The 20,578-nt window shown below is 42.9% G+C and overlaps 1 protein-coding gene and 1 long non-coding RNA gene across 3 annotated transcripts in view; one reads left to right on the top strand and one right to left on the bottom strand.

Annotated features, from left to right (window-relative positions):
- The window catches only part of LOC145718469 (uncharacterized), a 436,241-nt gene that overhangs the window by 45,600 nt on the left and 370,063 nt on the right, over positions 1 to 20,578 (top strand). The gene's annotated exons all lie outside the window — the stretch shown is intronic.
- NPM2 (nucleophosmin/nucleoplasmin 2) lies at positions 27 to 19,451 on the bottom strand. The gene is made up of 6 exons (XM_081813055.1): positions 19,382 to 19,451; positions 19,191 to 19,276; positions 18,908 to 19,033; positions 1,637 to 1,730; positions 688 to 857; positions 27 to 559 (listed from the first exon to the last, which is right to left on the bottom strand). Exons 1-6 carry the CDS (start codon positions 19,437 to 19,439, stop codon positions 521 to 523), a joined length of 573 nt encoding a protein of 190 aa, XP_081669181.1. The 5' UTR covers positions 19,440 to 19,451; the 3' UTR covers positions 27 to 520.

Raw genomic sequence — 20,578 nt, 5'->3', positions numbered from 1 at the left:
GTTTAACTATGTTGCACAATATATAGCAAATAGAGATTAAATTACTTATTTTCTTTATTTCCCCACCAGTGTTAACATTTTGGTGTGTTTCCTTTCAGGGCTTTTTGCTTTGTTTTCTTCTAAAAACATGTGAAATAACATGAAAATGACTTAATATCCTGTTTTTTAAAAATTCAATAAACATTTTCCAGGATGCTATATTCTTCATAGGTCACATTCCATTGGGAAAATGTGACATGGCTTAATCAAATACTACACTGGTCAACATTTGGAATGCTTCCATTTTTTACTATTACTTGAATAATGCGTATCTCAGTGCCTATCATTTTACCCATATTTTGGATGGGATCCTTTGGAAGGAACTGCCGTAAGTGGAATTAGGTCAAAAGGTAAGAATACCTTAATGCTTTCCCCAGAGGCTGTGGCAGTAGGCTCCTGCCCGTGTGCACACATGCCAGGCCCTTCCTAGCCCCACATACCCCCGCTACAAGATCGCGGCCGAGTTAATAGAGGGAAAGAGTTACCTCACGGCCTCCTCTTCCTTTTCCACCTTTTTTTTCTGGGAACCAAACACAAGCGGTATGGGGCGGGTTAGGGCCCTGCCCAGGCTTTGGCACACTCAGGCACCCAGCACGCGGCAGGCCTGGCCCAGGCTTCTGAGGAGCCTCTGGGGGTCCCTGCCCTCACCTTGGCAACGCTTGTCTGCTTCTGGGACGCCAGCCTCTTGACTTGTTTAAGAGGGGTCTCCTCCTCTAGGGACACATCTACGTCGTCGTCGTCGTCAACCTCACTGCTGTCACCTTCCTCCTCCTCCTCCTCCTCCTCCTCCTCTTCCTCCCAGGACAGGTCTGCAGTGTCTGCGGTGCGTGGAAGGGGGCAGGGCCACAGAGCTCTGGGTCTCTGCCTGGCTCCCGTCCCGCCATGAGTCTTGCCGTCAGAGCTGCCCTGGGGAAGCCAGCACCTGCCACCTCCTCTAGACCCTTTCTGGCCTCTCTGACAAAGTGGAGGCTCGGGTGGGGTGAGGGGTCCCGAACGCCGGAGAGCCGGGGTGGCGGGGGAGGGCAGGGGAAGTGGCCCGCTGTGGCTCTGGCTGGGAAGGAGTCAGAGGAGGGGAGGGTGGGCGGAGGGTGCCAGCGAAGGGAGCAGCTAAGGAATGCAGACCTCATCCTAAGGGAAGTAGAGCCTGCCAGCGTCTTGGGGTAGGACAGTGCCCTGATGGAAGAGGGACGACCGCACAGAGGCGGCTAGGCAGAGAGTGGGCGGCACAGCGGCTTGCTGGGGTCCGTACTGCCCCTCCAGCGTTGCGCCTCACAGCAGCTGACATTCTCCGTGCGTGTAGTATGAGGCACCCCGCAAACTGCTTTTTCCTGAATATCCCGTTTATTCCTCCCAACTGCTCTTTGGAGATGAAACCAAGTATACCCCCACCCTGGGGTTACAGGCAAGGGGACTGAGGCCCACAGAGGCAGGGAGGTAAAGGAGGACTTCCAGTCCAGACTGCTGGCAATCATGTTGCCTTTGGGGACTTTTGCTAATAACTCAAGAATCCCTCCAGCTTTGGAGTGCCGGTTCCCCCTTTGGCCCTGTGCTAGGCACTGCACTCTGAGACCTTCCCCAGGTCCAAGCTCCGACTTACCGTAAAGTTCCTGGCCACTGAGGAACACAGGTCCAGAGCCAGCCCGGAGCTGGAAAGTGACTGGAGGAGAAAGCTCCAGTCCCATCAGGACGACCTGCAGGGGGAGGGATGCAGGGGCAGGAGCAGAGAAGATGGGCTCACTCACCCCTGGAGGCTGCCTGGGGGCTGCTCTCTGGCAGAAACACTCAGAATTGATTCCCCAAACCCCAACTACACACACTTCAGGTTCTCTGGGCCTCACTGTGTCATCAGCCCCTTCCTGTTGAGGTGGATTCTGTCGGAGAAGAATGTGAATCTGATAACCCCGCTCTTGTTAAAGATCCCAGACAGGCTTCCAAGCTGAGGGGCAGCTGTTCAGTAGAGAAGTGTGATTGCCACCGACTGAACTGTATCCCCCAAATTCTTATGTGAAGCCCTAACCTCCAGTGTGAGGCTCTCTGGAGGTGGGGCCTTTGAGAGGCAATTAGGATTAGATGAGGTCATGAGAGCTGGGCCCTCATGATGGGATGAGTGCCCTTGTAAAGGAGGCCAGAGGCTTCCCTCTGTCTCTCTCTGCCGTGTGAGGACGGAGAGAGCAAGCGGCCATCTGCAAGCCAGGAAGAGGGTCCCTCCCCATATCCGACCTTGCTGGCACCCTGGTCTCAGACGTTCAGAACTGTGACAAAATAAATGCCCCTCACTCTATGGTATTTTGTTATGGCGGCCCACTCGAATAAGACATGAGTCAAATGAGAAAAGCAGACGCAAAGTGGTATGTACAGGACCAGTACTGTGTGGATATACATATGAATAAAGTTAGACTTCTCTTAAGTGTGACCCATAATTTTCAGTGGACAGTAAGATATTTCCTTTCCTTATACTTCTCCAAACTTTCCAAATTTTCTGGAGTATCAATGATGATACTCCCATTTATTGACTGCCTACCGTGTGCCAGGCCCTATGCTAAGCATTTTACCGACTTTATTCATCGAACCCCTCATGACAATCCCATGATGGAGGTGCCTTGACTTTACAGAGGAGAGAACTGAGGCGTAGGGAGATTAATTTAGAGTTTTGGGCTCAGAGAGGAAGGAGATAAGCGAAAACTGAAACTCTGCAGCCATCAACACCCAGAAATGCTGGATACAATATACTCCAATGTTTTCATTGCATGGCTGAATAGTAAGACAGAAGAGGTCCCATGCACCAGAAACGAAGGGAGAGCGTGGCAAGCGCAGGTGCCATAAGCAGCTGAGGGGGAGATGTGCCTGAAAACAGCTCTGGCCTTGAGTTTAAGATCTTATTTATTTATTTGCCAGAGAGAGAGAGAGAGAGAGAGCGAGCAAGCCAGGCAGAGGGAGAAGCAGGGTCCCCACTGAACAAGGAGCCCAATGCGGGACTTGATCCCAGGACCCTGGGATCATGACCTGAGCCCAAGGCAGATGCTTAACCAACTGAGCCACCCAGGCATCCCGTGGCCTTAGGTTTTAACACACACTCATGGACAGGGGACAGGAGACAGGGCCTGGGTTCAAAAGAGGAACACTGTCACGGAGCCCGCTGAAAGGAGGCTAGGACCCTCTAAGGGTTGCACCTCAGTAAAAAGCTCCAGGGTCAGGGAGAGGCTAGGGGACTGCAGAATTCCAAACCCACCTACTAGGAACTCCCCCTCCCCCCACTACTGAAGGAAGGAAATGCAAGGGGGATAAATAAGTCTCCTGTGAGAACCCAAAAACCCATGGCTGTACCTCTCACCCACACAAAGTTTGAATTCACTTGGTGAGTACTGCCAAGTCCAGAAACTTGTATAAAATCCCAGACTGGTGACATTCCTGGGCAAATGGCAGACACAAACACAAAACTGTTCTCTTGGGATACTGTCAATTTTTTTCACATGGAATTCTTTCAGAGAAAAAAACAAGACCCTGAAGACAGCTCCTCATCTAAAAATCACAAAAAACATACAAGACACAATCCTGCTAGAGTGAGCAGAAGGAAACAAAATGACCACAGACCAGCACAAGCAAGAACCTGAGATAAAAGAATAACAATCTAAACAACTGTGAAATTAGATTGATGAAAATCAAATAAACAAAAGTAGGAACTGTAAGAACAGGTATTAGGAGAAATAAAAAGAACCAAATGCAGCTTCTAGACTGAACAAAGGGTTAAAAAGCAGAATAAGCCAGCTAAAACAAGGATCAAGAAACTGGAATCATACTGTGAAGAAACTGCCCGGTACTCAGCACAGAGAGACAGATGAACAAAATATGAAAGAGAAGCTGAGAGGTATGGAGGACAGAATGAGCAGATCCAACATGCATCTCATCACAATAAGGGACTGGGAGCAATGGAGTCAATACGCCAAGTGATAACCAAGAGCTTCTAGAAACCATCAAGGACACAGATCCTCACATCCAGGAAACCTAAGTTCTGAACAGATAAATAAAAATAAATGTACACCTGAACATCCCATAGTGAAATGGTGGCTAGCAAAAACAAAGAGGTTATCTTAAAATAAACCAAAGAGGAAAGACAGATTTCCAAAAAAGGAACAATAACCAGACAGACTGAAGGTTTTGACAGCAACGTCAAAAACCAGAAGAATAGAATGACATCTTCAAAATTTTGAGGGAAACTACCTCTCTATGTAGAATTATACACAGCCAAACTATCATGAAGGAATGAGGGTAAAATAAAGATATTTCCAGGCAAAGCCCAAGTAAGTTCACTACTCCCAGACCTACTCAATGAGGTGTCAAAAAGATGACAATTACTGGTGCAGCCACTCTGGAAAATAGCATGGAGTTTCCTCCTATTCCTTAAAAACAGTATGGAGGTACCCTACGACCCAGCAATTGCACTACTAGGTATTTATCCAAAGGATACAAACATAGTGATCTGAAGGAGCACATGCACCCCAATGTTTATAGCAGCAATGTCCACAATTGCCAAAATATGGAAGGAGCCCATATGTCCATTGACAGATGAATGGATAAAGAAGAGGTGGTATAGAGAGGGAGACAAACCATAAGAGACCCACAATCTTAGGAAACAAAGTGAGCGTTGCTGGAGGGGAGAGGGGTGGGGGGATGGGGTAACTGGGTGATGGACAATGGGGAGGGTATGTGTTGTAATGAGCACTGGGTGTCGTGTAAGACTGATGAATCACAGACCTGTACCCCTGAAACAAATAATATAGTTAATTAATTGAATTTAAATTAAAAAAACAAAACAAAAAGAAGAGGTGGTATACACACACACACACACACACACGAATATTACTCAGCCATCAAAAAGCATGAAATCTTGCCATTTGCAACAACGTGGATGGAACTAGAGGGTGTTATGCTAAGTGAAGTAAGTCCATCAGAGGAAGACAAATACCTTATGATTTCACGCATATGTGGAACTTGAGAAACAAAACATGAACAAAGGGGAAGGGAAGGAAAAATGAGATAAAACAGAGAAGGAGGCAAACCGTAAGAGACTCTTAACTCCAGGAAACCGAGGATTGCTGGAGGGAACGGGCATGGGGGCATGCAGTAACTGGGTGATGGGCCTTAAGGAGGGCACGTGATGTGATGAGCACTTGTTATATGCAACTGATGAATCACTAAATTCTACTCCTGAAACTAAGGCTACGCTATATGTGAACTAAATTGAATTTAAAGAAATTTTTTTAAAAAAGAGGACAATTACATGGAAAAGGAAGAAGTGGGTACAAGCAGCAGTGGTGAGCAAGCAACTTGGTCAACAAAGAAAAATCCAAGCAAGCATTACTGTAAAACAAAATCATACTAGTATTGACTAGTATTGAGTGGGTTTAAAACAAGCTGAAGCTAAGACACCGCATGATAACGGGTAAGTTAAGAAGAGGGTAAATAGGGCGCCTGGGTGGCTGGGTTGGTTAAGCGACTGCCTTCGGCTCAGGTCATGATCCCGGAGTCCCAGGATAGAGTCCGGCATCGGGCTCCCTGCTCGGCAGGGAGTCTGCTTCTCCCTCTGACCCTCCCCCCTCTCATGCTCTCTATCATTCTCTCTCTCTCTCAATAAATAAATAAAAAAATCTAAAAAAAAAAAAAAAAGAAGAGGGTAAATAGAAAATCTTCCTTGATTGTTTGGGGGGAGGAATAAAATATTAATTTTAGACTAATCATGCATGATTGTTAAAAAATTAAGAACTAATAAAAATCAGAATGAGATTCAACAGCTTCCAACCCAATAGAAAAGGGGAAAAGAAACCTTAATCTAATAAAAGACAGAAAAAGGAGAAAAAAGAAAAACAAAACACGAAAGCAAGGAATATAAAATCACAAAGTACATATTACAAACAAATCCAAGTATATTAGCATCACAGTAAATATAAACAGACTATATTGGCCAGATAGATGAACATAAAATGTAGCTATTTACTGCTTGTAAGATACATGCCTAAAACATAAGCACATAGAAATGTTGAAGAAAAGATATGGAAGCATACCTAGCAGGTGTGGCAGAGGCTTCTCAAGGCTACTGCAATATCCATTCTTCCCTTTTTCCATCATAGCAGTGTCCTGATACTATTCAAATACTGTACCCACCAAAGACTGTATTCCTCAGTTTCCTGTGTAGTTGGCTGTGATCATGTTACTAATTTCCGGACCAATGAGTTGTAAGCAGAATTTGGTGGGTGGTGCTTGTGTGAAGACTCCTTAAGAGGTAGACAGAGAACTGAGAAAAGCCCCTTTGGTCTCCCCCTGTTTCTTCTCGCCTATTACCCTAAATGCAGAAGTGAGAGGTGGAGCTGCAGCAGTCTTCTTGGACTATAAGATGATCTTGAGGATGGAAGTTTTGAACCAAGGAGAGAAGAAAGAGAAGAGAAGCCCGGGTCTTTGGTGACCATCGAGCCATCTTACCAGCCTTGTACTGCCTATCTCTGGATGTCTTCTATCCAAGACAGAAATGAATCTTGAATGTGTTTGAGTCCCTGTAGTTGGGTCTCTGTTACTGCAAACATAACTATTTAAAACAAAAATGAAGCTAGTTGTATTTGTTAGGATTAGGTTTGCTAACAAGCAGCAGAAAACTCAATGCCAGTGGCTTATACAACATAGAAGCTTGTTTCTTTGTCACATAAACTCAATCTGGATATAAGCAGTCAGCTGTGGGTATACTGCTCTTCAATCATCAGGGATGCAGGCTCTTCCTATTGTGTTACTCCGCCATCTTTAATATATGGCTTCCACCTTCCGGTCCAGGATGGCTGCTCACATTCTAGCCATCACATCCATATTGCAGCCAGCAGGATGGAGGAAGGGCTAAAAATGGTCACATGATCTCTCTTTAAGGACACTTTACCACTTCTGCTTACATTCCATTGGCCAGAACTTCATGGCCTGGCCTTATTCTCAGTAGCCTGTGGCCAGCTAAAAGTCATGAATTCCATTACTAAAGAATAAAGGAAAATGGATATTAAGAGAAAACTGGAAAACAAATTAATAGCAGATGATGTAAGCTTGAATTCAATAAGCATTTTTAGGGATGAAAAACTTATGTTGGTTTACCAGGAAGATAATTCTGTAAATCATATGCACCAACAACGTAGTCTAAACATGCATAGACTATAGCTACAGTATCAAGACTGTGTGGTATTGGAAGGAGAGACACAAAGATCAATAAAACAGAAGACCTAGAAATAGACCCACACAGACATGTGCGACTGATTATTGACGAAGGTACACGATTGGTTAAAGGGAGGAGGACAGCTTGTTCAATGAATGTGCTGGAGCAACTGCACGTCCAGAGGCAAAGAGATGAAGCTTGACCTAAACCCCACAACTTCTACCACAGTTACCTCTACACAGATTGTGGACTTAAATGCAAAACGTGAAACTATAAGACTTTTGGACAAAAAACCAGAAAGTCTTTGTGACCTTGGAGCAGGCAAAGAGTTCTTAGACTTAACAGCAAAAGTCATAAAAGGAAAACTGGTAAGATGGGCCTCATCAAAATTAAACATTTTTATTCCAAAAAAGTTCATTGGAAAGGGATAAAAAAACAACTCACAGACTGGGGAGGAAATATTTGCAAACCATAGGCTTGACAAAGGACTAGTGTCTAGAATCTATAGAGAATTAGCAAAACCCAACAGTAACAAAACAATCCAAGTTAAAAATGGGCAAAAGAAACGAACAGACATTTTACTGAATACACAGATGGCAAACAGACACATGACAAGACGTTTAGCGTCATTCGCCATTAGGGAAATGCAACTTAAAAGCACTAGGAGATATCGAGACACACATTTTAGAATGGCTAAAAACAGAAATAGTGACAACATTAAATGTTGGTGAGGATGCAGAAGAAGGCATCACCCATGCATTACTGGTAAAAATGTAAACGGCACAGGCACTTTAGAAAACACTTTGGCGGGACGCCTGGGTGGCTCAGTCGGTTAAGCGTCTGCCTTCAGCTCAGGTCATGATCCCAGGGTCCTGGGATCGAGTCCCGCATCGGGCTCCCTGCTCCGCGGGGAGCCTGCTTCTCCCTCTGCCTCTCTCTCTCTCTCTATCTCTCATGAATAAATAAATAAAATCTTTAAAAAAAAAAAAAAAAAGAAAAAGAAAACACTTTGGCCTTTTAATAAAGTAAGCAGGAAACCACCATATGACCCAGCAATTGTACTCTTGGGAATTTATCCCAGAGAAAGGAAAAGTTATACTTACATAAAATTTTTTACACAAATGTTCATAGCAGCCCCAAAGTGGAATCAGCTCAGTGTTTCCACAGCTGAGTGGTTGAACTGTGGTACAGTGAGACCATGGAATACTGCTCAGCAATAAAAAGAATACACAGAACATTTTGGATGAAACTCCAGGAGATTATGCTGAGGGGAAAAAAAAAAAACCTGTTCCAAAAAAGTTACATATGTATGATACTATTTCTAGAACAAAATTTTAGAAATGGAGAATAGGTTGGTGGTTGCCAGAGGTTAGGGATAGAACAGGAGGCAGAAGGGAGGTGGGTGTGGTTATAAAAGGGTATTTTGAAGGATCCCTGTTGTCTCCCTGCCCCATTGGTGCTAAATATATGAACTTAGGTGATGAAGTTGTATTGAACAAGATGGCTCGATTGTATCAATGTCAATATCCTCATTTCAATGTTATATTACAGTTTTGCAAAATGTTACTTGGGGAAAACTGGGCAAATATATAGGGATCTCTCTGTATTATTTCTTACAGCTATATGTAAATCTACAATTATCTAAAAATTTTAATTGAAAAATAAACATATATAAAGCAAATAATAAAATTATAAGAGGAATCCACTGAAAATCCACAATCATAATTGGTAATTTTAACACAAATCATTTTGGTAATTGATAGATCAGGGAGACAAAATAGGTAGGTTTGAACACAATTAATAAACTTGTAATTGGACTCCCCAAGAGAGAAGTGGGGAGCAGAAAAAAATATTTGCAGAATAATGGCCAAAAAATTTCTAAATTTTTTTTTTTTTAAGATTTTATTTATTTATTTGACAGAGAGAGACACAGCGAGAGAGGGAACACAAGCAGGGGGAGTGGGAGAAGCAGGCTCCCCGCTGAGCAGGGAGCCAATGCGGGGCTTGATCCCAGGACCCTGGGATCACGACCTGAGCCGAAGGCAGACACTTAACGACTCAGCCACCCAGGCGCCCCAAAATTTCTAAATTTGATGAAAACGATGAAACCACAGATTTAAGAAGTTCAATGAACCTCAAGGCATTTTATAAATTATTCAAATCCAGTGATAAGGATAAAATCATAATGCAGCCAGAGGGAAAAAAAAGACATTGCATAAAGAGGATTGAAGACAAGGATACTAGATTTCTCCAAATTATGCAAGCTAGAAGGTCAATGGAGCAATGTTATTAAGTGTTGAAGGCAAAAAAGTCAACCTAGAGTTCTACACAAAGGAATGAAGAGTACCAGAAATGGTAAACATAACGTTTTATTCTAATTTCTAATCTCTTTAAAATACAGATTGTCTAGGGTGCCTGGCTGGTTCAGTCGGAAGAGTGTACAACTTTTGATCTTGGGGTTGTGAGTTCAAGCCCCATGTTGGGTGTAGAGGTTACTAAAATAATAAAAACTTAAGGGATGCCTGGGTGGCTCAGTCGGTTAAGCATCTGACTCTTGATCTCAGCTCAGGTCTTGATCTCAGGGTAGTGAATAAAGTATTAACAATGTAGTGTGGGATTTATAGCATATGTGGAAATAAAAGTTATTACAAGAATAGTACAAAGGATGGGAAATGGGAAATGAAGTATACTGTAGCAAGATTCTCATATCATTCATGAAGTGGTATAATATTATTTGAATATAGACTCTTGTAATTTAAAGATGCATCTATAGGGGCACCTGGGTGGCTCAGTTGGTTAAGTGACTGCCTTCGGCTCAGGTCATGATCCCAGAGTCCTGGGATCGAGCCCCACATCAGGCTCCCTGCTCCGCGGGAAGCCTGCTTCTCTCTCTCCCACTCCCCCTGCTTGTGTTCCCTGTCTCTCTCTCTCTGTCAATTAAATAAATAAATAAAATCTTAAAAAAAAAATAAAGATGCATCTATAAATTCTAGAGCAACCACTAAAAAAATAATAGAGATGAGGTATATCTAAGAAACCAATAGTGGAGATGAAAATGTAATCATAAAGACCACTTAGCTAACCCAAAAGGCAGCCAGAAAAAAAAGAAAGGAACACAGATAGGACAAATAGGAAAGCCAATAGCAAGACAATAGGTTAAAATCCAACCTTGTTGATAATTATTTTAAATATTAACAATCCAAATACTCTAATTAAAAGGCAGGGATGACCAGATTGGCTAAATAAGGAAGACTCAATTATACGGTATCTAAAGGGAACCTACTTTATAGAGAGATATAGAAGTTAAAAGTAAAATGACAAAATAAAAAAAATAGGAAAAATATAGCACATAAACACTAATCAAAAGGGAGCTAGATGTTCTAAATTAATCAGACCAAGTAGACTTCAGAATATTTACCCCAGATAAAGAGGGACATTTCATAATAAAGGGATCAATTAACCAAGAAGATATAGTAATCCTAGAAGTATATGTGCCTAATAAAATAACTTCAAAATACATGAAGTAAAAACTGATAATTGATAGGAGAAATAGGCAAAAGCATAATTATTGTTGAAGTCTTCAACAGTCCTTTCTCAGTAACAGATCAAGTAGCAGAAAATGAATAAGGATACAGAAGACTCCAACAAAATTACCAACCAACTTGATATAATTGACAGTAATAAAACAATACATCCAACCATAGAACACACATTCTTTGAGCATTAAGGAAATATTCACCAAACTAGACCATATTATGGGTCACAAAAGTCAGAACACAGGACTGAAATTATATAGAGTATTTTCTCAGACCACAATGAGACAGATTTAGAAATCAATGCGAGAATCTTAGAAAAACAACATATTTCTAAATACCCCAGGGGCTAAAGAAAACTATAAAATAATTTAAATGGAATGAAGATGAAAACTGTACTTATCAACATTTGTGGGATGAAGTCAGAAAGGTGCTTAGAAGAAAATCATAGCATGAAATGTTTGTATCAGAAAAAGACCAAAGGTCTAAAAAAAAAAAAGTAAGATTCTGCTTTAAAAAACTAGAAAAAGAGCAAATTAAAATCCAAATAGAAGAAAGGAAATAAAGAACTGAGATCAATAAAACACAAAAGTGGGTAAACAATAGAGAAAAGTTGAGACCAAAAGCGGGTTCCTGAAAAGATGGATAAAAATATTAAACCTGTAACCAGACTGTACAAGGAAATGGGAGAGAAGACACAAATTACCGTTATCAGGAACAAAAGAATAGAGTTTACTACAGAGTTTACAGAAAAGGAAGGGAATATTATGGACAACTCCATGCCAATGAATTTGACAACTTGAACAAAATGGAAAAATTCCTTGAAAGACATAAAGCTCTCTTAAGAAAAACAACCCAAATTGTCCTAAATCTATTAAAGAAATTTAAGTTGTGGTTAACCAGATTGCTTCACACTTGAGTTCTACCAAAACATTTAAGAAAAAAATACCAAAGTTACATGAACTGTTTCAGAAAACAGAAAAGAGTATCTTCCTATTCATTTTACGAGGCCAGCATTGCCCTAATACTAAAACCAGACAGAAACAAGAAATGACAAGAAAACAGCAGTCCAATGTTGCTCATAAATATAGACACAAATATCTTTTTTTTTTTTTAAAGATTTTAAGCAATCTCTATACCCAACATGGGGCTCAAAATCACAACCCTGAGATCAAGAGTGGCATGAGCCAGCTAGGCACCCCAACATGAATATCCTTAATAAAATATTAGCAAATGGAATTCAGCAATATATAAAACTGTACATTCTTGGGATAAGTCCCATTCGATTATGATGTCTTGTCCTTTTATGTATTGCTGGCTCATGCCACTCTTGATCTCGGGGGTGTGAGTTCGAGCCTCATGTTAGGCATGGAGCATACACTAAAATTTAAAAACATTAAAAGAAATAAAATTTGAAAAATCAATAAATGTAATTTGCCACGTAACGGATAAAGGAAAAAATAACCTCAATAGATGCAGAAAAGAATTCTTGGACAAAACTCAACAACCATTCATGACAAAATATCTCAGGAAATTAGAAGGGAACATCTTCACCCTCATTTGGACATCTACAAAAGTCCTTCATCTGTCTTAACGGTAGAAGACTGGAAAAAAGCAAGGACAGACCTGCTGTTACTACTTTTATTCGGCATTATATTTGAGGTCCTCATCAGTGAAGGCCGGCAAGAAAAAGAAATGAAGGAAGTTAAACTACTTTATTCATAGATAACATGAATAAATCCATAACAAATTCTAAGGAATCAACAAAAAGGTGCTAGGACTTATATGCAAGTTTAGCAAGGTCAGATAATACAAAAACAATTACATAACTATACTACTACTGAACAGCAATAAAATGACATTTAAAAATACCATTTGCATACTTTTGCTTTCTTTTTTTTTTTTTTTTGTTAAGATTTTATTTATTTGACAGTGAGAGCTAGCGAGAGGGTGGGCGGGCACAAGCAGGGGGTGTGGCAGGCAAAGGGAGAGGGAGAAGGAGAAGGAGACTCCCCGTGGAGCCGGAAGCCCTCATAGGGCTCGATCCTGGGACCCCGAGATCATGACCTGAGTGGAAAGCAGATGCTGAACTGAGTCACCCAGGGGCCCCTCTTTCTTTTTCTCTTTTTAGAGATTTTATTTTGTTTTATTTTTTAAAACATTTTTTTAAAGATTTTATTTATTTATTTGAGAGAGAGCACAAGAGTGCACGCAGGAGCAAGTTCGAGCACGGAGGGGCAGAGGGGGAGGATCTGAGAATATGAAGCAGACTCCACACTGAGCCTAGAGCCGGATGCAGGCTTGATCCCATGAATGTGAGATCATGACCTGAGCTGAAACCAGGAGTGGACACTTAACTGACTGAGCCCCCCAGGTGCCTCACCATTTGCATACTTTATACTGTATACAAAAATGAACTCGGGCGCCTGGGTGGCTCAGCTGGTTAAGCGACTGCCTTCGGCTCAGGTCATGATCCTGGAGTCCCGGGATCGAGTCCCACATCGGGCTCCCTGCTCGGCGGGGAGTCTGCTTCTCCCTCTGACTCTCTTCCCTCTCGTGCTCTCTGTCTCTCATTCTCTCTCTCTCAAATAAATAAATAAAATCCTTAAAAAAAAAAAAGAACTCAAAATGGATCAGAGACTTAACTATAAGAACTAAAACTATAAACCTCCTAGAAGAAAACATTGGAGCAAATTTTCATGACCTTGGATTAGGTGACAGTTTCTTAGATTCAACACTAGAAGGATAAGCAACAAGATAAAACATAAACTGGACTACATCAAAAGTAAAAACTTTTGTGCTGCAAATGATAGCATCAAGAAAGTGAGAAGACAACTCAGAAAATGGGAGAAAATATTTGCAAGTCATCTGATAAGGGGCTTGTATGCAGAGTATATAAAAACTCATACGATTTAAAGGAGACAAATATTAAAATATCAAACTCAAGTGCAATTTTAAAAAATGAATAAACACCTGAATAGACAATGCTCCAAAAAATATATACAAATGACCAATAAAAACACGAAGAGAGGCTCAACATCATAAGTCATTAGGTAAAGCAAATCAAAACCACATTGGGGGCACCTGGGTGGCTCAGTAGGTCAAGCATCCTTCGACTCTTAATTTCAGCTCAGGTTATGATTTTGGGGTCCTGGGATCAAGCCCCATGTTGGGCTCCATGCTCAGTGTGGAGTCTGCTTGTCCCTCTCCCTCTGCTCCTTCCCCTGCTCTCTCTCTCAAATTAAATAAATAAATAAATAAATAAATAAATAAATAAATAAATAAATAAATAAAACCTTAAAAAAAAGAACCACACTGAACTGCCAGTTCCCACCCAATAAAATGAGTAATCAAAATCACAGACAGTAACAAGCATTGAAAGATGTCGGAAAATGGGAATCCTCACACACTGTTGGTGGGATTGTAAAATGGTGTGACTACTTTAGGAAACAATTTGGCAGTTCCTCAAAATGTTATATACGTCAAGCTGCCATATGACCTGGCAATTACACCCCAGGTATATGCTCGAGAGAAATGAAAACACGTGCTCATACAAAAATTTGTACATGAATGTTCACAACAGCATTCGTAATAAGTAGAAATAAAACAATAAACTGCTGAGTGGATAACTGAAATGGGGTATTGTCCATACAATGGATATCATTTGGCAATTAAAAAAAGTACTGTTATATGCTATAACACCGATGAACCTTAAAGACATTATGCTACGTGAAAGAAGCAGTCACAAAAGACCACACGTTTTATGATTTATATAAACTGCCCAGAACAGGCCAATCTGGAGGGACAGAAAATAGATTAACAGTTGCCTAGTGCTGCAGGTCTGGGGGATGGGGAGTGACTGCTAGTAGGTATGGAGTTACTTTTTGGGGTGATGAGAATGTTCTAAACTTAGACTGTGATGGTTACATCACCTTTCATTTACCAAAAACCACCTGATTTTACCTTAATAGGCAAAGCTTATGGTACATGAATTATCTTTCAATAAATACATTAATACCATTTTCAATAGCACCCAAAATCATGCAGTATGTTGGGGTAGATTTTACAAAGCATGTATATGACCAGTTCCCTGAAAACTATAAAATATTAGTAGGAAAAGTTAAAGTTAAGTTAAAGACATATGTTAGAGTGAAAAGTGAAAGACTTAAACAAATAGAGAAACATATGTTCAATTACTAATGACTCACAATTGTTAAGATGCCAATTCCCCTCAAAGCAGTCTATAGACTCAATACAACCTCCATCAAAATCCCAAAATACTGATTTTTAAAGAAAGCCTATTTTGAAATTCCTATGGAAATGCTCAGGACCTAGAATTTGCCAACACACTTTTGGAAAAGACCAACAAAGTTGGAAGAATCACACTAATTTTAAGATTCACTATAAAACTACAATAATCAAATCACTGTTATGAAAGTAAAGGTAAAAAATCAATGAAACAATACAGAAATATCTGCATACATATATGGGCAATTGATTTACGGAAAGATGCTAACAAATACAAATATAGTGAAAGGATGGTTTTTTAAAAAAAAAAATGTGGAGCTAGAGCACTGAATAGAAACTTGGAAAAAAATGTTTCACTGTCCTTACTTTATACCATGCAAAAAAATTATCTTGAAATGGATCATCGACTTAAATGTAAGAGCTAAAACAATAGCACTTCAAGAAGTAAACTTAGAAGAGAACATTTGTGACCTCAGTTTAGGCAATGATTTCTCAGGACACTAAAAAAATGAACCATAAGAGAAAAAAATGTCAGGGGCGCCTGGGTGGCTCAGTTGGTTAAGCAGCTGCCTTCGGCTCAGGTCATGATCTCAGGGTCCTGGGATTGAGCCCAGCATCAGGTTCCCTGCTCAGTGGGGAGACTGCCTCTCCGTCTGCCCCTCCCCGCTGCTCATGCTCTCTCTCTCTCTCTCAAACAGATAAATAAAATATTTAAAAAAAAAAAAAAAGAGAAAAAAAAGTCAAATTGGACTTTGTAAAAATTAAAAACTTGTGCTCTTCAGAAAAACTATTATGAAAAAGCAAGCCTTGTACTAGGAGAAAATACTTGAAATAAATAAATAAATATATTTTAAAGACTTTATTTATATAATAATAGATAAATAATACATAAATTTATAAATATATATTTTAAATATTTATATCTATACATAAATATATAAATATATTTTATATATAAATGTTTATATATTTTATATATATATATATTTTAAAGATTTTTATTTATTTATTTGACAGAGAGACAGCGAGAGAGGGAACACAAGCAGGGGGAGTGGGAGAGGGAGAAGCAGGCTTCCCGCGGAGCAGGGAGCCCGATGCGGGGCTCGATCCCAGGACTCTGGGATCATGACCCGAGCCGAAGGCAGACGCTTAAGGACTGTACCACCCAGGCGCTCCAACACTGTGAATCTTATTGCATATAAACTATATCTCAATAAAGCAGATATAAAAAAACGACTCAAAGAAATGGAAACACTGAGACCTAAAACTACTAAATAAATGACAATAGTTTAAAATCAAACCAGTCCCACCTAGTTTGTTCACTTCCTTACTCACTCATTCACTATATGCCGAGTTTCCACAATATGCCTGGCACTATTCTATAGGCATTATGGTGAAGGCAGTAAACGAAACAGGCAGAGTCCTTGCTCTCTTGAGGCTTAGATCCTGGCTGGGGAGAAAGACAAAGCACAAATGAAGACTGAGCCAGTGATGGGTCCCATGGGGGAAAAAGTGATTATTGAAGGGTAGGAAGAGGGGGTGCTGTTTGTGGTCAGGGAAAACTTCTTCAGTGAGAGGACATATGAGCAAAGGTTGACTTGAAGTTGGGGGCAAGTGTGTCCTTCTCACAGAAACATTAAATGCAAGACTCCTAGAAAGGGGTATGTTTGGAATTTTCAAGGTACAGTCAAGAAAGCCAGTGTGGTTTGAGCAGGGTTAGGGAGGGGAGAGTAGCAAAGGTTGAGATTAAGAGAGGTTTCTGCAGGCCAGAACATAAAGGATCCTGGATTTCATTCGAAGTGAAATGGAAAGCCACTGACCTAGGTGTTCTAGTAGAGAAGCAATGTGGTCTGACTTTTGTTTAAAAGGATCCTTCTGGGGGTGCCTGGCTGGCTCAGTCAGAAGAGCATGCAACTCTTGATCTCGGGGTTGTTAGTTTGAGTCCCACATTGGATGTAGAGATTACTTAAATAAATATTAAAAAAAAAATTAAAAGGATCCTTCTGGCAGCTGTGCATAGAATAGATCAGGAGTTGGGGAAAAGTTTTCTGGAGATATTCGGTAAATATTTTAGGCTTGTGAACCATATGGTCTCTGCGGAGACTACTCAGTTCTGCTGTTACCAAGTGAAAATAGGCATGAATAATACATAAATGAAGGCGTGTGGCTGTGTTTCAATAATACTTTATTTACAAAAACAGGCAGTGGGCTGGGTTTAATTCTGCAGTATGTTGAACCCTGGAATAGACTATAAGGAACCAAGGGTAAAGGGTAGGTAGACCAGGTAGCAGTCCCTGCAATAAAATTGAACAAGAGGTAATGGTCACCTGGACCAGGGTTTAGTAGGGAGGTGCTGAGAGGTGGTCAGACTGGTTGGTGTATGTTTGAAGGTAGAGCCAACAGGATTTGCTGGTGATACGCGGTGTTTGAGAAGGAGGTTTTTGTCTTGATTAACTGGAAGAGTAATTATGTCCTGGGAGAGGATCAGGTTTGGGGGTGGGGGAAGAGATTATTGATAAAAATCAAGAGTTTGGATTTGGATTTGTCAAGTATGGGTTATCTCTTAGGTATCAAATACATTGAGCTGGACAGAAGATCTGGAGCAAGAGAGAAAGAGAGAGTGGGTTTACAGAAATAAATATGAGTCTTCATTTGTATAAATGGTCTTTAAAACCCTGGCCAATGAATGAGATCTAGGGAGATCTCATAGATAGAGGGAAAAAAAAGTTTAAGGACAGTTTTACAGATGGGCCTCCCAGGTCTTCAGGGACAGATGATATTGGTCTTACCTTCACTGTTCCACCACATAGAAGGAGAGAACACTCCATCCCCCTGTTCATGAGGCCAGTATGCCTTGACATCCAAATAAGATAAGGAGTTTATGGGTCAACCTCACTTATGAGTATATAAGTTTTTTAAAAAAAGTTTTAATATATTAGCGAAGCAAATCTAGAAATTTATAGTATGATCAAATAATGTTTATTTTAGGAATGCAAAGTTGATGGAATAGTATTCTATTAATATAACTTACCACATTAACAGGTTAAAGAAAGAACCTATGATTATCTGAATAGAAAGTATTTGCTAACCATTTATGATTAAATGAAGAAATCCCAGTTTTAAAAAGGAGAGCAGGACTAGATGGGGACTTCCTTGACCTGAAAAAGGGTGTCTACCAAACATGTCATGCTTAATGGAGAAACATTAGAAGCATTTCTTTAAAAATATACATATAGTGACTCCTGGGTGGCTCAGTCAGGGAAGCGGCCGACTCTTGGTTTCAGCTCAGGTCAAGATCTCAGGGTCAGGAGATCCAGCTCTGCGCTCAGCATGGAATCTGCTTAAGACTATCTCCCTCTCCACCAAGCTGATGCACATTTGCTCTCTCTCTCTCAAATAAATAAATCTATAAAAATATACATATATATCAAGAATGAAACAAGGACATTTACCGTTATAATCTTACTTAATATTATACTGGAGGTCCGAGACCGTGTAGTTGGATTAAAAAAGACACAAAAACTGCCATTAACAACGACGATTTGCATAAAGAACTCAAGATAATTAGAAAAAATTTCTGGATACACAATCAGTATGGAAGTCATCAACGGTGTCCTGTCACCAGCATCAAAAGGTTTAAAAACGTGATTTTGAAAAGCGGTTAACTTGCCCAAGGTCACACAGCTCGTAAAGGATGGGCTGGGATGGAAATAGGGCTCTCTGCCTCCGAAATCCAGGGCTCTCAGTCATGGGCTATACGGCTTCTCAGGCAGGACTGCCCTACTGCAGAACGACTGTATCCCCCCCCTTGGTGTCTGTCCATCCCCACCCAGGGGGTGAGGCCTGAGTAAGGCCTCCTAGCGCCCCAGGGCAGGCAGTCTCCCTAAGCCTGCAGGGAAAGGCTCACCATGGGTAGCACAGACGCCTGAAGCGAGGCAATGGTGATGGGCTTGGTCTTCTTGTCTTCTTGGCTGGCTGGGGGCAGGATTTCCACGAGGTTCATCTCTTCTTTGGCTTTGTCCCCCAAGCAAATCTGAGAGCGGTTGGAGACAGGCCACCTCGTCACCGGAGGGCAGCGGAGGGAAACCCTGTTCCACCTTCTGGGACCAGAGAGTGGCCCCTGGCCCTCCGCAGCTGTCCAAGTCCCTCCCGGCTGCATCCGACCACCCTTCCGGCGGGGAGGCACCCACCGTACTGAGCAACAGCTTACAGTCCTGCTTCCCCTCCTTCTGGGCTTTGACCGTCCAAGTCCGTTTCTCTTGGTTTAGCTCACAGCCTGCGAAGGGAGAGGAGCGAGGGGGCCGGGCCGGCTCAGGGGAGGGGCTCCCCGAGGGGCTCCCCCCCCGCCCCCGGTCTCGGGAGCCGCCGGGCCCGCACTCACCCCAGAGCGTGGCCCTGGGCGCCTTCTCGGCCGCGCTGCTCGTGCTGCTGAGGTTCATGCCGCGGGGCGCGGGAGCCGGGGTCCCCGCGGCTGTGCGGAACGGGCGCCCGCAGTGAGCCGAGGCCGGGCCCGCCGGGCCCGCCGCGCCCGCCCGCCCGGCGCGGCCACCCGCATCCCGCCCCGCCGCCCCGAGTCCAAGCCTCCGGCGGGTACAGCGGCGCAGTCCCGGGGCCAGCGGAGCGGGGCGCTCGACGCTTAGGTCGCCCGGGCTGGAGAGGGGATGGGAGCCGCCCCGGCGGGCCCTTCGGGTGCTCTGGGAGCCCCGTCGGTGCCGTCGTGGTCCCGGCTGTCCCTCCCCTGGGCCGGGCCCTCTCGCCCGCCCGCCACCGCCTCCCGCACTCCGGCCTCCTCCCAGCCCCACCTGAGCGCCGCCGCCCACTGCAGCCTGTTAGGGGGCTCGCGAAGGAGCAGCACGGGGACGTCGACTCAGTCTTAAAGGAGAGGCCCTTCTTTCCCCATTCCGCTCTGCCATTCCTTCCTCCTCTTCCTGCCTCGGCGCACCTGGACGGCTTGTTAAAGCGCAGGGCCGGGTCCCATCTCCGCGGCGCGGGGCGGTGGAAGGCTGGGTGGGGCCAAGGTCATTTGCATTTCTAACAGGTTCCCAGGTGAAATTGCTTGCCGCTGGTCCGGGACCAGGCCGTGAGCAGCACCTTCAGGACCACTGGGGATTCACCAAGGCCTACTGGGTGAGACGGCCGAGCTTAGACTTGCCTCGCCACCCCATGGGAAGCCGCTTTAAGGCTTTTCCTGCTCGTCGCCGTCCTTCCTGCCCTTTCCCTACCCTCGAGGTGCGGGCCCTTTCCAAGGCCAGGAGGGCCGGTCCCCCAGGGTTATGGTCCCCAGAGAAGAGCCCTGTTTCCAGAAGGATGATTTCTCCCATGGCCAAGAAGGGGTGGGAATGAGTTTGGTCACCAGAGAGGCTGCTGTGGCAGCTGGTGAGGAATACACCGTGGGACACACTTTATGAGGACCAGTCATTGAACAAACAGCCGTTCATAGGGCACAGGGCAGCTCTTAAATGTTTGTTTCGGTGGGGTAGGGGTAGTGAAGAGGAGGAGGCTTTCCAGTGACCACATCCCCTTCTGTCTCGCTCATGTGACATCTCTGAAGTCAGAAATAACTAGGGATCTCTCTGAT

This window comes from Leptonychotes weddellii, chromosome 2, assembly GCF_054177405.1.
Source record: "Leptonychotes weddellii isolate Sample4059 chromosome 2, ASM5417740v2, whole genome shotgun sequence".
Taxonomy (NCBI): domain Eukaryota; kingdom Metazoa; phylum Chordata; class Mammalia; order Carnivora; family Phocidae; genus Leptonychotes; species Leptonychotes weddellii.
Note: the sequence above shows the minus strand (reverse complement) of the source record. Positions and strands in the feature narration are given on the sequence as shown.